Genomic DNA, 14,148 nt, shown 5'->3' with positions numbered 1-14,148 from the left:
GTGCGCAGGACAGGCCCACTCCCGCACGGAGCGTGCGCGGCTCCCTGAGGAGGGTGCGCAGGACAGGCCTACTTCTGCACAGAGTGGGGAGCAGCAGGCCTCGAGGAAAGGCAAGCAGCACTCCAGGCAGAGTAACGGGGAGCAGCCCGGCTACCGAGGTGTCCAGGTGCTTCAGATCAGGACAGGCCTACACAGCTGAAGTGGCCAGCAGGCCTGGCCCGGGCCCTGGGCTGGGTCACAGGCACATCACGTGATCTGAGGCCTCCGGACACCAGGGTGAGAAGGGACTGGTAACCTGACAACCAGACTGCACACGCCACAGGAGGGCTCAAGTGTGAGTCGTTGGTACTGGAGAGGAAAGGGTGCGGAAGGGCTCCTACCATGATGTAGAAGGTGGTAACCACGTTGAGGGAGGAAGCAAATATGGAACTCATGGTCTTTACTGATGGCTCGTCCAGGCTGTCATAGGTGGGCAGGACCTGGCTGTGTAGAAACAAGCAATTCACAAAGAAGGCTCTGGAGAGCCTCGCTTCCCCCACGTACCGCTCCAAGGCCTCCTCCCCAGTCCCGCTGACCACGCATGACTCCCAGAGCCACGGCCACACTTTGGGGCACTACAAACGGCAGCAGTGCCAGAGGACCCCAGCGAGCCACGTGGGCATTCTACAGAGGCCACATGTGCCACAGGAGTGGGAGCATGGGAGCGTGGGGGGGGGCTCCGAGAAGGGAAGCAGCCGTGTTTACAGGGAGCACCGCTGTCAAGCGGACAGTTAAACAAACACCAGCCTGGCTGGCTGCAGCACTGCGGTCCTCAGCACAGGCGGCGGTGGGCAGACAGGGAGACCGCCCAGGCACAGGTCCCAACTTTCAGCCTCTCGCCTGTGTGATGAGAATCCTGGCTTCTGTCCCAGGCCCAGAGCCAGAGCTGCAGTGCTGCGGGCGGCCGGGAGCGGCCGGAGCCACGGCTGAGCAGCGGTGTGACAGGCTCACATGGGCATTTGGAGGATGGCACATCTCAGGACACAGGCAACAGGCCCAACTGAGGGACGCAGGCAGGACCTGGGCAACTCTGAGGGGCGGGGGGCCAAAACATAAGTGGGGGGGGCAGGGAGAAAGGGAAGAGAAAGCATGTGGGGCAGCCCGGCCACGGACACCGGTTGAAGAAGTTGGCTAGAGAGGGAGAGAATCCAGCAGCCTCCTAGCCTGCCCTAGATTGCTGTGGCCTTCTAAGCCAGGCTCAAGAACAAAGGACAGCAGGCCAGTGGTCAGGGGAGGAGAAGCCTTAAGACACAGGCAGGCCGGGTGCCGGCACTCACGCCTATCATCCCAGCTGCTCAGGAGGCTGAGACCTGAAGATTGCGGTTCAAAGCCAGCCCAGGCAGGAAAGTCTGTGAGACTCTTATCTCCAATAAACCACTAGAAAACCGGAAGTGGCGCTGTAGCTCAAGCAGTAAAGCACTCGCCTTGAGCTGAAGAGCGCATGGACAGCGCCAAGCCCAGAGTTCAAACCCCCACAACCGACCAAAAAGAAAAGACACAGGCAAGCAGTCCAGGCACCAGTGGAACCTATCTCAAGAATGCCTTTGAAACGAAAACAAAACCCAGAGAGGGCACCCTCCCTTGACCCCAGGGCAACAGAAGGAGGGGAAGGCCAGGCCAGGGGAAGCTGAGGTCACAGTCCTCACCAAGGCTACCTGCAGCCCAACGGGCAGCCACAGGGGCAGGCTGGGGTCACTCTCCCACACAGCTCCAGCCACACAGGGAAAAACCCAAGGGACATTCCCCCTGAGCCCCCGCCCAGTGCTCTGGCTAGAGTGGAGTCTACACCAGGGAGAGGCCTGGAGAGGCCAGCACGCAGCCCAGGGCTCCAGCACGCACCACCAGAGCCGCTGCCCAGGGGGAGGCGGGGGTGGCTAGGTCAGGGACCCCCTCCACCTCTACAGCTGGATGAGGGGGGAAGTCTCCGGTGGACCCTGCCCCCCGCTGGGCTTCCTGTGCCCAGCGCTACCACAGCCATTGTCTCAGCCCAGGAGACAACAGTTGTGCACCACTCAGGACTCAGCTAACAAAGTCATCAGAAGGGCCAGGGAGCAGCAGCAACACCACACCAGTTGTGAAGAGGGGGACCGGCTGCCACCCCAACATGGCCAGGCTCCCTGGGACAGGAGGGACATGGGCGAGTCTGAGGCCCCCCCCCCAAGCCCTCCCAGGAAGAGGAGAAAGCCTGCACTTATGTGAGCTGTGTGTCCCACCCTCCTGGAACCCGTAATCTGCCCTAAGAATCAAACCCACAGCTGTTCGTCTGGATGCTACGTGGCCACCACCACAGCAGCCCAACTGCAGGCTGCTTTTGAAAAGCAAACACACAAGCAAAAGGACAGCCGGTGACTAGGCGCACAGTGCGAGAATGCCATTTCTGTCACCGATGATAATGGGGACATTAAACAGCAAGGCTGGAGCACGTTCTGTGGAAACGGAGCTGCCAAGAGAGACGGTAAGTGGGAAATGACGATTTGGATCTCGCATGTGGGTGTAAACATAGCAGTGTGAGCAAATTTTATCTGTCACATTAGTTTACAATTGGCACAATACATACCCACCGACACTAGGGGGAGGGGCCCCCACTGTGCCAGCCCCCAGGCCGATGGTCTTTTCCTGTCGGCGCCCGATTTACGCCTCTCTTTTCAGCTGGATCCCATTCCCATGTGGGTAAGAATCGGTTGCACTTGTCACGCTTGCTGGAGAAGGTGCTGTCGTGGGGGGAGCCTGGCCTGCGTCACACCCTCCTTCCCTCCCCCTCCCCCCTCCAGCTCCTAGTGCAGGCCGGCCGGCTGGCCTGCCCATGCGCACACAGCCCGCCAAGGAGGCCCGACAGCAAGCACACTGTCAATGGCTGCGCAATCGCCTCCTAAGTGTTCTCAGAACACCTCGGTTCTGGCAGAATGCTCGGGACTGCGCTCCATCAGATGGCTGGGCGGCTGGCGCACCCCGCAGCCAGCTCTTCTCCTGGGACCTGGCAGCCCAGTGCGCTGTCAGCGAGTCCCAGCAACAGCTCCCCTCCCAGCTAACACAACACCCACCCTCCGCGGGGAGGGGACAGGCCACACGGGACAGGACAGCACTCAACAGCAGCCAATAACAGGATTAAAAAACCAAGGGCGCCCCGCCCCCTCCACCTCCCCCACCCCCCACCCCCGCCTGGCGGCGCAGTGATACTCACGACTGGCAGGCAAAGGACATGCCGAAGATGGGGATGCAGCGGAAGACGCCCTCCCAGCGGACGTAGCTCACCCGCTGCAGCCACTGCCCGCCGAAGAGGCCGTGCTTGAAGGAGGACAGCACAATCTGCACCCCAGAGAGGGAGGGCACACAGGGCACACATCAGGGGGCAGCCGGGCCTGGCCTCACTGCCACGCACAGCAGGAGAGAGGCAGGAGCTGGAGCGTGGCCCCTGCGGTCCCCTGGAGAGGTAAGGGACCACGCCTGTCCCCAGCTCCCCCCCCCCAGTCCATCCCACAGGCTGACTGGGCACCGCCAAGAGGGGCACCGAGCTACAGGGGGTTTCCTGGGGAGAGGCTGCTTAGCACAGACCAAAGTACTGTGTCTGAACCCAGTGTCTGTCCCAAGTCACAAGGAGTCCCCTCAACGCGGACAGGTCCTTCCTTCCAGGGCCCTGGCCCAGGCCAGGTACAGACATCTTCCAGCCCAGCATCACTGGGCTGGTCCTCAGGAGGCTGAGGACACTGAAGAACTGCAGTCCAAGATGCCCCGACAGACCCCGGGGCCTGCCATCATTCCCAAGGGCAGAGACCTGACAACTCAGAGGCAGAGCAGGGAGGACTGTGGAAGGCCTCCCTGTTTCAGGGTCAATTCACACTTCATCTTCCCACCTAACCTACCTTAAGGCCTCACGTAGAAAAAACAGTGCTCCACCACGCGACACAACACTGACCCTGCTCCTGTCCATACACCACGTGATTCCTGGAGGAATCCAACCCAGCCTTGGAGCCCTTCCCAGCTGCAGCATGTGTCTCCTGCTGTCTGCCTGCACCTGTCCCCTGGTACCCTGGTCGGCCAGGGGCCATGTGGGCTTCACAGCACATTCTAGTGAGTCTAACACACTTCCCCGGCTTGGAGCCACTTTCCTATCATCCTCAAAAGGTGAGTGGCAGTAAACAAGACCTGGACACAGACCTCCCGGGGCCCTAGGAAGGACTGAGCACGAGCAGCACCTTCTCTGGGGCGTGTGGTGCTCACCACAAACATGAAGACGGTGTAGAAGATGAGGGCCATGGCGCTGAAGGACTGGATGGAGGACACCATGTTCCTCTGCAGGCTAAGAGGGAGCACGATGCACAGGGACACGGCGAAGAGAAGGAACACACGGAACGTGCCCGTCACCTGCAAGGGAACCGGCAGGGTGCTCGTGGACTGCAGTCCTCAGCCGGCCCACCGGCCAGGGCCACCTTTCCAGTGCTGCTTGCTGCAGAGCAGGCCGGGAGCTCCCCCGAGTCCCCCGAGGCGGGGCACTGGGCAGCCAGGCCTAAGGACGGCAGCCCGTGCAGAAAGCTCCTCACAGCCACCATGCCTGTGGCTCACTGCTGAGCGAGAAGACCAGCGCGGGGCTGGGAAGGTGGCTCATGCCTCGCACGCATGAGGCCCTGGGTGCGACTCCTCAGCACCACACAAGCAGAAGAAGCTGGAAGTGGCGCTGTGGAGCAAGTGGTAGGGCTCTAGCCTTGAGCTGAAGAGCTGAGGGACAGCGCCCAGGCCGAGTTCAAGCCCCACAACCGACTAAAAAAAAAAAGATCAGTGTCCCCCTTCACATAAGGAAGGAATGCAGAGGGAGCGCGTGCTGCCACGGGCCCCCACCCCCCAGAGTGGGTAACAGGGGCAAGAGGAAAATCAAGGCACTTCTCCCTGCGACTGAACTGACTGCCCTTCAGGAATCTTAAAATTCTCATCCAGAAAAGTCATCACACAATCCCCCGCTGGCACTTGGTGTTGTGGAGCACGCAAAGGCCTGGTGATATCTAACACCTAACTTGGCTGCAGCCAGCACCTCCAACTTCCTGGTTCCTTATTCAGAGCCAGACATGGCTGGAGGGGATAAGAGCTGTGCCAAAGCCTTTGGGAAATACTCCTCTGTGCTCTCTCCCAGCTCTAACCATTTGTGCCAACCTCCTACTTCCCGGCACGGAGGCCTCACGCAGGGGAAAACCCTCCACGACACGTGACTGGGGGTGAGGAGAGACAAGCTGTGCGCGGCTGACCCGCCGGGTGCAAACCCTCGCCAGGCAGCGGCAGCCGGCACGGTGTCTCCCTCACGTCCAGGAGACCATGGGTGAGAAACTGGTGCGGGCAGGCTGGCGTCTGTGCACAGGCTGAACAAAAGCCCTGCAGAGCCCACGGTGAAGCACAGGAGACGGATGTGCATGGGAAGAAAACGTCTGCAACTCGGGCTAAGGCCGTGCTCACAGGACAACGCACTGGAATGTTCTCTGGCAATGTGCAAGTCTGGCACATTCGGTCATGAAGAGGACTAGCCCCTTTCTTCTCAGCTAGCCTTTATAAACAGAAACCCTTTTCTACCTGTGGTAAACAAATATGCAGAACCCTTCACAGAAGATGCTTCGATTCCCTGTGCCCACCCCGCCCCCCCCCTCCAGACAGCCCCTGGCTAAAGTTCTGCTCTCTGGAGGGGAGGGCACGAGGGGTGGATGGGGCTCAGTTCACAGGAGGGCCCCGGAGGGCAGGGAACAGAGCCCAGCACCCCCACATGGCAGCAAGAAGATGGAGCCCAGGGAGACTGCCCTGGCCAGCAGCTGTGCCCGCTGGCCACACAAGGGCCTGGCCACTCCTGCCCTCTCATGGGTAGCACTAGCCAGGTGAGAGCTCTGGGCTGCACCGTGGGGTAAGTTCTCCTCACTCCTCTTATCCCCTCAGACTGGCACTCTACCAGACCCTGCAGCCTTTCCTAGCACTGTCTGAGCCAGGCCCTCAACTCCAGAAAAGGACCAGAGTGGACAGCAAGAAACAGAGAAGCCCCTCCAGACCTTATGCACTGGACTCAGCCGCCTCCGCAGGGAAGCACAACACGCACTGAAACAAACGAGGACGTCAGATCGTGCCCTACCTGACATCCAAAGAGCCGCGCGAAGAAGCCGGACCCCAGGTCACCGATCACCACGTAGAAGGTGATGCAGGTCCCCAGCATTAGCCCAATCATGCTGTAACAGAAAAGCGGGAGTTCAAGACGGGCCAAGGAATGTGCTGCCTGCTCATCACTGAAGCTGTGCTCTTCTGCAGGATCCCCCAGAGCTGCTGGAGGCTGGTGAAGGGAAGATGCTGCTTCAAAGGCTCACTCACAGGACTCCTGTGCTCTGGCCACCCCCTCACTGGGGTAATACTGAACCACAGTGCACTTGCTCCGTGTGGTGGTGGGTTTTCCTCTCTACGGGAGGTTTGGAAAGGTCTTTCAGGTGCATCACAAATGCACAGTGATGGGGAATGGCGCTGTAGCTCAAGCAGTAGGGTGCTGGCCTTGAGCTGAAGAGCTGAGGGATAGCGCCCAGGCCCAGAGTTCAGGCCCCACAACCAACCAAAAAAAAAAAAAAAAAAAATACAAATGCACAGTGATGGGCTGGGAAGGTGGCTCAGTGGTAGAGCGCTTGCCTTGCATGCCTGAGGCCCTGGGTTCGATTCCTCAGCACCACATAAGCAGAAAAAAAAGCCGGAAGTGGTGCTGTGGTTCAAGTGGTAGAGCGCTAGCCTTGAGCTGAAGAGCTGAGGGACAGAGTTCAGGCCCCAGGACCGGACCCATAAAAAACAAAAAACAAATGCACAGTGATGTCAGACAAGTTAAAAGAATAATCAACCACTTCCAAAAAAAAAAAAAAGCTTTCTTTCAAGTTTACAATTCCTTAATTTAGAGCCTAAAAGTGCAGTTTCCCAGCCATTTCTTCATGCCATAAAATTTTACCCCAAAGGGGGAATATCTGTTGTTTTCAGTTTAATGCCACCCTCATGCAGCAGTGCTGAAGGGGACAGCCTAGCGCATAGCACTGAGAGAGGTATTTTTCTATGTTCCCCAAGTTTTTCCTTTTTATATAAATCTTAGTAAGACTGAAGAAGGTTTTCAGCCTTGGTAAGAACCATTTTGAGTCCGCACTGGTGGCTCCGCCTGTCATCCTAGTCACTCAGGAGGCTGCGATCTGAGGATGGCAGTTCAAAGCCAGTCCCGGCAGGAAAGTCCCTAAGACTCATATCCAATAAACTACCCAGAAAAAGCCAGAAGTGGTGCTGTGGCTTAAGTGGTAGAGTGCTAGCCTTAAGCAAAGGAGCTCGAGACAGAGCCCAGGCCTGAGTTCAAGCCCCAGAACCAGCAAAAAATGATACAGCAAATTGGACTTCCAACTGTTCAGTAAGTAACTCTTCAGAAACATCTTAGAAGTTATAAGCCAACCCGTGTGTGTGTCCCAACAGGCTCATTTCTCCACAGCTGCAGGAAGATTAGAACCAGCAAGGCCTGTGGCTTACCTGGTCTCCACCAGCATCTTCCCAGCTTTTCCGTAGGCATGGAAGGCTGGCATAAAGAAAAGAGAATGTGTGTTACATCAGAAAAAAAAAACTGCTAAGTAAAATGATGAAAGACAATTTGACAAAAGAAAAAAAGGTGTGTGGTATGCTCAGATGAGAGGTCCTTCTCCATTCTAGTCCCCAAGCTTTTTCCCTTGCAGTGCAAAGGGGGTGGGACCCAGGGCCCTGCACATGCTAGGCAAGAGCTTTATAACTGAGCTGCACCCACAGAACCCCAAGCTTTCTTCAGACCTATTGACCACAAATAAAACCTATGGAACAAGAACAAAGCAAGGGAGACACAAAGTTGGATTTTTCACCAAGTTCCTTCAAAGTGGCATTTTCTCACACGACCTTGGTAGCGACCTTGGTGCAGGGAAGCAGTGCCACCTGGGGGTGGGGTTGGGGCTGGGCATAGAGGCTGGCCAGCCAGGCCCTGCTCCCAAAACCCAACCTCCACAACCTGCTCCCCAGGCCGGCTGAGGAGGGCTTCACCGCCACCCTCTGGTTGTGATCTGTGGAAGAAAGCAGAGTCCTGACACTTTGAGGTGAGAAGCAGCAAGAACTCAGGCTTGCCAGCGCCCAAGGTGGCCAGCTGGAGAGTCCGGCCCCTGAGCGGCCTGCATCCTCCTAGGAAGGAAGACTGTCTTTCCTTTCCCACTCCTGGACTGTTTCTAGCAGATGAGAAGTGAAATGTTGATTTGGCAAGGTCTCTCCCAGGACCTTAACAGTGATCAGGTCACCTCCCCGCCAGCCAGCTGGCCGAGAGCTGGGGAGGAAGGCCTAGGCCGAGCAAGCAGGCAGGGTGCGCGTGACAGGATAGCTTCACAATTGTCAGTGGCCCGAGCTTCCTGCCCCACGTTTCCGCCCTCCTATGAAGGGAACACACACACCCCTTACTACTCAACTCAGGAAGAGGCACACTAGGGGGCGGGCACCAGCCTCCGCTCAGCCTGAAAGCAGAGAAGACTTCGCCCACCTCCAGGGGTCACTCTGGCCCTTCTTGGACTTGGCTCACAGTCAAGAGGCCTGGCACCCCCAGCTGCATCTAACAAGGCAGACACTCAACCCACATCCCTAACAGCATCCCAAATGTAAGCTGGAAATTTCCAGAGGATGGCTGCCCAAGTCCCCCTGAGCCCCAGCCAGCTCACTCAGGCACAACACAAGAATCCCAGACCCACACGAGGCGGTCCTAGGCACCAACTCGCATTCCTCCTTACGCTCCAAGAGAAACGTGAGAGCCCATAGCATACTCCCGACACTGCAGGACGCTGCCCCAGAAAGCTCCAGAGCATGCTTGCATCCCCAACACAGGAAAATGGAGGCTATCAGCAAGCCTCTCCTCTAGAAGTTCACCCTGACTGGCAGCGGTGGCATGCACAGGCCCTGCCCTGCGGCTCCCCTGCCCCTCTTCTCTCCCACTGGGCCACCTACACCCCTGAGCACTCAGCGAGAGGCGCCTGCTCTTCCTGCGTCCTAGGCCAGGCTTGTGCGTGCTCCATTCAGGACAGGACAAGGGGGAGAGTTGGCCCCGGTGCCAGCTGTCTGCTTACTCAACCTTGTCCTCCCTAGACCTTGAGAAACGGGCCAGCTTCTCCTCCCCAGGACCACAGACTGCCAGCGGAGCTGGGTCCCACGCCAACACCAAGGCAGAAAGAGGGGCTGGTGTTCAGGCTGGCGGGAGGCACCTCTGAGGCAAGGACGGCCAGCCAGAGACCTCAACCCGGCCCTGGGAAGCCTGAGGGACGATGGCACCAGGTTTGCGTGGCACAGAGCCAGCAGCACAGGACAGGCACATGACAAGTGTCTACGGATAAAGAACTGGGTGCCTAAATGCTCAGTTGTACACCTTATATACAGCCATGGAGCAGAGGAACTGATCACAGGGCCCAAGGACACAAGAACGAAGTCCAGGCTGCCTGGTCCAGGGGGCACATCCCAGCCTGGGGGGGGGGGGGGAGGCGGCAGGAAGCACACTCACTCACCAGGGGCGGGGCCCACATGACACAGTCTAGCATACTCAGAAAACACAGACACGTGGTCCCTGCTGTCCGGAAGTCCTCCAGAGTAGGGCAAGGCAGGACCCAGGGCTCAGAGGGTTTCACAGAGCTGACTCTGACTTGTCTGTGTATCTTCTAAACTGAAATGAGGTTTAGAGAAGGCCACATGGTGTGTGACAGGCTGGGCGAGGACGCAGGACAGGAGATGTTTATAAAACCCACAGCAATCCTGACAGGGAAAACAAACAAAGCAGACACATTCACAAACCCACCAACAAAACCCTACACTGGCGGTGCTCCTTCCCCAGGCCTGGCGGGGAGGGGCCCCGGCCTGCCACAGTGTCAGGCCGCGTCTCAGCAGTAGCAGACATCAGGAGAAAAATCAGTCCTCCCCAGGGCACGGAGCAACAGGCAGCTTGGAGACACACGTCCACCTCAGGAATCCTGCATCTTCTTCTGAGGTCTCCAGTCTAATGAGGCCATCTGCTCATGACCCAGCCAGAGATGCGTTAGCACATCTGCTGACAGAAGCCATCCATGGGCCCGGCTGTACCTCAAAGCAGTGGGGGGCCCACTTCCAGGCTCCCCTCCTGGGCTATAGCATACGTGTCGGGGGCAGGAAAGGCTGTCTTGGCGAGTGCCTATGTCTGCCACAAGAATAAGGCCCCGGGAGACACTCCTCTAGGCAGCCAACAGCCCACACAGCACCAAGCAGCTCTCCATCTGTTTTTTGGTGTGTTTTTTTTTTTTTGTCGGTGTGGGTCTTGGACTCTGGGCCTAGGCGCTGTCCCTGCACTCTTCAGCTCAAGGCGAGTGCTCTACCACTTGAGCCATGGCACCACTTTGGATTTTCTGGTTTATTGGAGATAAAGAATCTCACAGACTTCCCTACTAGGGCTGGCTCTGTACCATGATCCTCAGATCTCAGCCTCCTGAGTAGCTGGGATGACAGGTGTGAGCCACGGCGCCTGGCAGCTCTCCACCTCTGACTACAGCGCGAAGCAAGCACTGAGTGCAGGGGACCGGGGAGCTCCATGCAGAGGCACAGCCTGAGACCGCCAGAGTGAAGGGTCTTTCCTGCTCCAGCAGTCACCTGTTCCGTCCGACTAGAGCCCCAGGGGTGCCCACCCAGGGGTGTCCATCAGCCATTTCCTTTCAGACTTTCACATCCAGTCAAACTGGTTTGACGAGTCTCGGGGACTTTCGAAGAATCACTAGGCAGCCGATCATCAGAAGCATGGCCTCCCACATCTTCATACGGATACAATGCGCACTGGAGCTGCGGCCCCAGCAGCAAAACCCAGATGAAGACCTCAGTGGGAAGGGGCCGCCCCAGGCCAAGCTCTGCAGCACCTCATCTCCCGGGTTCTAGTGGGTACACTTCACCCCAAGCAGAAGAGGCTGTCTCCGTGTGGGTCACGTTTTGCTGGTAAGACTCATTTCCTCAGGTGACAACAATGGAAGACAGAGCACCACCGTTCTCCGGGGGGAAGAAGGCACCTCCGGATTCTGAGGCCAGAAACAAACGCAGGGTCTGGGTGCCGGTGCCTAGCGAATGGAGGGAACAGCAGCGGCGGAGGGGGCCAGGGTGCACCTGCAGACGGGCGGAGGGAGACTCGCGCCCGCGCCTTCCACAGCTCTGCTCCTCCACAGCACGTTCTCACACTGCTCTCTACTCACCGTTTCCTCTCCCACAACTCCACATCCCATGTTCTCTAGCCCCTGGCTCCGCCCCCAACGCTGAGAGTTGGGAGCCAGAGCCAGGCTGGCCCCTCCGGGGAGCCCCCAGCGCCGGCCACACACTCCACACGCGTGAAGAGGAAGGGATTCTCATCATACTTCCGCAAGACCACACCCCAAGAACAGAAAAGTGGCATTTCAATGCCACTCCAAACACCCCATAGTGAGGCTCAAACTTGACTGTAGGAGGCAGAAAAACAAACCTCACACACCAGCCTGAGAACAAAAAAGAAAGCAAAGCAAAGATTCCAAACTGAAATGAAGACAGATAGCCTTCACACGCTGTCCAGCTGAAGTCACAGTCAAAGAAAAAAGTAACAAGGTGAAGGGGATGAAATTGCAGCCCCAAGTTTCGGAGGGAAGAACACGCTCTTGGAAAGGTGAATACCGAGTCTTAAGCTAGGCCTAGGACAATTTCTTCCATGAACTTCCAGATGCACGGAGCTCTGCATGATTCCAGGAAAGGGGACACCTGCGGCCGGTGGGTCAGCCTACAGGAGGCTGTTGGACGCCATAGGGAATTACATGTATATCTGCTGAAAGGGGGCAAGAGACCATCAGAGAGAAGGAAGCGTGTGCCTTTGTTCCTTCTCTCTCACTTCAATTCTGAAGTAACGCTTTTCTGTTCAAATTGTAACTAAAGAAATTTGTCAGCCAGGCACTAGTGGCTCACGCTTACAATCCTAGCTACTCAGGAGGCTGAGATCTGAGGATTGCGGTTCTAAGCCAGCCTGGGCAGGAAAGTCCATGAGACTCTTATCGCCAATAAACCACCAGAAAACCGGAAGGGTTCTATGGCTCAAGTGGTAGAGCGTTCACCTTGAGCTGAAGAGCTCAGGGACAGCACCTAAGGCCAGAGTTCAACCCCCAGGACTGACCAAAAAAAAAGAAAGAAAGAAAATGTGTTGAGCCAGAGCCCATGGCTCATGCCTATAATCCTAGCTACTTAAGAGGCTGAGATCTAAGGATCATGATTCAAAGCCAGCCCGGGCAGGAAAGCCTGTGAGACTATTATCTCCAATTAACTACCAGAAAACTGGAAGTAGCATTGTGGCTCATGTGAGAGAGCTTGCCTTGAGCTGAAGAGCTCAGGGAGAGTGCCCAAGACCAGAGTACAAGCCCTGTCACTGACAGAAAAGAAATTTCTTGAAGAATAAAGTAGAAAAAGAACAACTAGAGAAATAAGGCCATAACACGCCCCCACCCCACCCCCTCAAAGTTATAGCTCCACATTTTTTTTCTTTCTTTTTTTTGCCAGTCCTAGGGCCTGAACTCAGGGCCTGGGCACTGTCCCTGAGCTTCTTTTTGGTTTGTTGGTTGGTTGTGGGGCCTGAACTCAGGGCCTGGGCACTGTCCCTCAGCTCTTCAGCTCAAAGCTAGCACTCTACTGCTTGAGCCACAGTACCACTTCCAGCTTTTTCTGCTTATGTGGTGCTGAGGAGTCGAACCCAGGGCCTAATGCATGCAAGGCAAGCACTCTACCACTGAGCCACCTTCCCAGCCCCTATCTCCACCTTTCTTAGGAAGGCACTGACCACCAGAGCCCGTGCTCACCCAGGCCGGCGTAGGTCCTCCGCTTGCTCAGGCTGGCCGACTTCACCAGGAACATGCAGGACTGGTGCGTCATCCAGGAGCAGAAGACCAGGAGCAGGACGCCCAGGACCATGCCACACTGGAGGTGGAGAGAAAGCAACACTTACAACCCCAGACACCACCACCCCACCCCACCCCACCCCTCCACTGCACACACGGTCTCCATCAGGCACCCGGACTGACACAGGCCCTCTGTGCCCCAAAGGGGTGTCACGTGTTCCTTGTCCATGACAGGGACCTCTGGTAGGCAACCCCGGGCTGAGATGGAGCCCTCCCCGGGACGGGGCCGGAACACTGCCTGCGGATCTGGAAGAGGGTAACCTCCTGTCCACGCCACCGCTAGTTTCTCCAGCTCTCTGCTCACACACACACCCAACACGCCCTGCCTAGATCACGCCCGCGTGTGGTAAAACACTGTCTCAAAGGAAAAGATTAGAAATGACACGTGTGCCCACCTGCCTCTCTCCCTCCTCTCTCCACTCCCCTCCTGTCTCTCTGAACTCAGGACTGCCCTTTCCCATTCAGCTTGCTTCTCATGGCTGGCTGAGCCATACCTCCAGTCTGGCATTTTACTGGTTAATTGGAGATGGAATCTCATAGACGTTTCTACTTAAGCTGGCTTCAAACCTCCAGATTTCAGCCTCCTGATAGCTAGGGTTACAGGCTTCAGCCAGCAGTGCCCAGCATGCGCACCTTCTTGTAAGTTAACTGGACATATACCATGCGTCCCTGCGATTGCACTCCTAGACATTTACGCGTGAGAAAGGAACACTTGGTAAGCATGTTTACAGCAAGGTCTAGCCACAATCCCCAAACTGGCAAGCAACTTCAGTGGCTTCAACAGGTGACTGGACAAATTGCAAAGGAATGTTACCAGTAGTAAAAAGAGAATGGCTGACGGGCCGGAGCTTGGGTGCGCCTCGGATGCACCTCAGAGGGCAAGACACTGCAGCAAGTGCCACCTACAGCACTCTGAGGAAAGGCAAATCCTGGGGCCTGGGGGTGAGGGAAGTGGTCAACAACATGACTTTTTAGGAGCTAGAACTTGACCATGAAGGCCACTCTACTGTACATACACATCAAAATCCAGGAACGTCATATAAACTATGCTTCACTGATTCTGAAGTTTAAAACATTAGTCTCATGGCACTGGTGGGGGAGGGGGGGTAATGACCAGGGGGCCCACATGAACTCCCTATACGCAATTGCAATTGATCACAAATCCCAAGCTGCT

At 56.9% G+C, this 14,148-nt stretch overlaps 1 protein-coding gene across 3 annotated transcripts in view; it reads right to left on the bottom strand.

Annotated features, from left to right (window-relative positions):
- Slc38a10 (solute carrier family 38, member 10) overlaps nucleotides 1-12,990 on the bottom strand; it is a 39,495-nt gene extending 26,505 nt beyond the window's left edge. For 2 of the 3 annotated variants that reach the window (XM_013037847.1, XM_013037848.1), the window contains exons 1-6: nucleotides 12,876-12,990; nucleotides 7,540-7,585; nucleotides 6,137-6,230; nucleotides 4,258-4,401; nucleotides 3,221-3,345; nucleotides 381-483 (exon numbers count right to left, since the gene is read on the bottom strand). In XM_013037847.1, coding sequence (XP_012893301.1) covers nucleotides 381-483; nucleotides 3,221-3,345; nucleotides 4,258-4,401; nucleotides 6,137-6,230; nucleotides 7,540-7,585; nucleotides 12,876-12,987 — 624 coding nt within the window. In that variant the 5' untranslated portion in view covers nucleotides 12,988-12,990. Of the gene's footprint in view, nucleotides 1-380; nucleotides 484-2,600; nucleotides 2,620-3,220; nucleotides 3,346-4,257; nucleotides 4,402-6,136; nucleotides 6,231-7,539; nucleotides 7,586-12,875 lie in introns of those variants that run through there. The other variant, XM_013037849.1, reaches the window with a different exon arrangement.
- Nucleotides 12,991-14,148: the final 1,158 nt, after the last annotated feature.

This window comes from Dipodomys ordii, unplaced genomic scaffold, assembly GCF_000151885.1.
Source record: "Dipodomys ordii isolate 6190 unplaced genomic scaffold, Dord_2.0 Scaffold7, whole genome shotgun sequence".
NCBI lineage: Eukaryota > Metazoa > Chordata > Mammalia > Rodentia > Heteromyidae > Dipodomys > Dipodomys ordii.
Note: the sequence above shows the minus strand (reverse complement) of the source record. Positions and strands in the feature narration are given on the sequence as shown.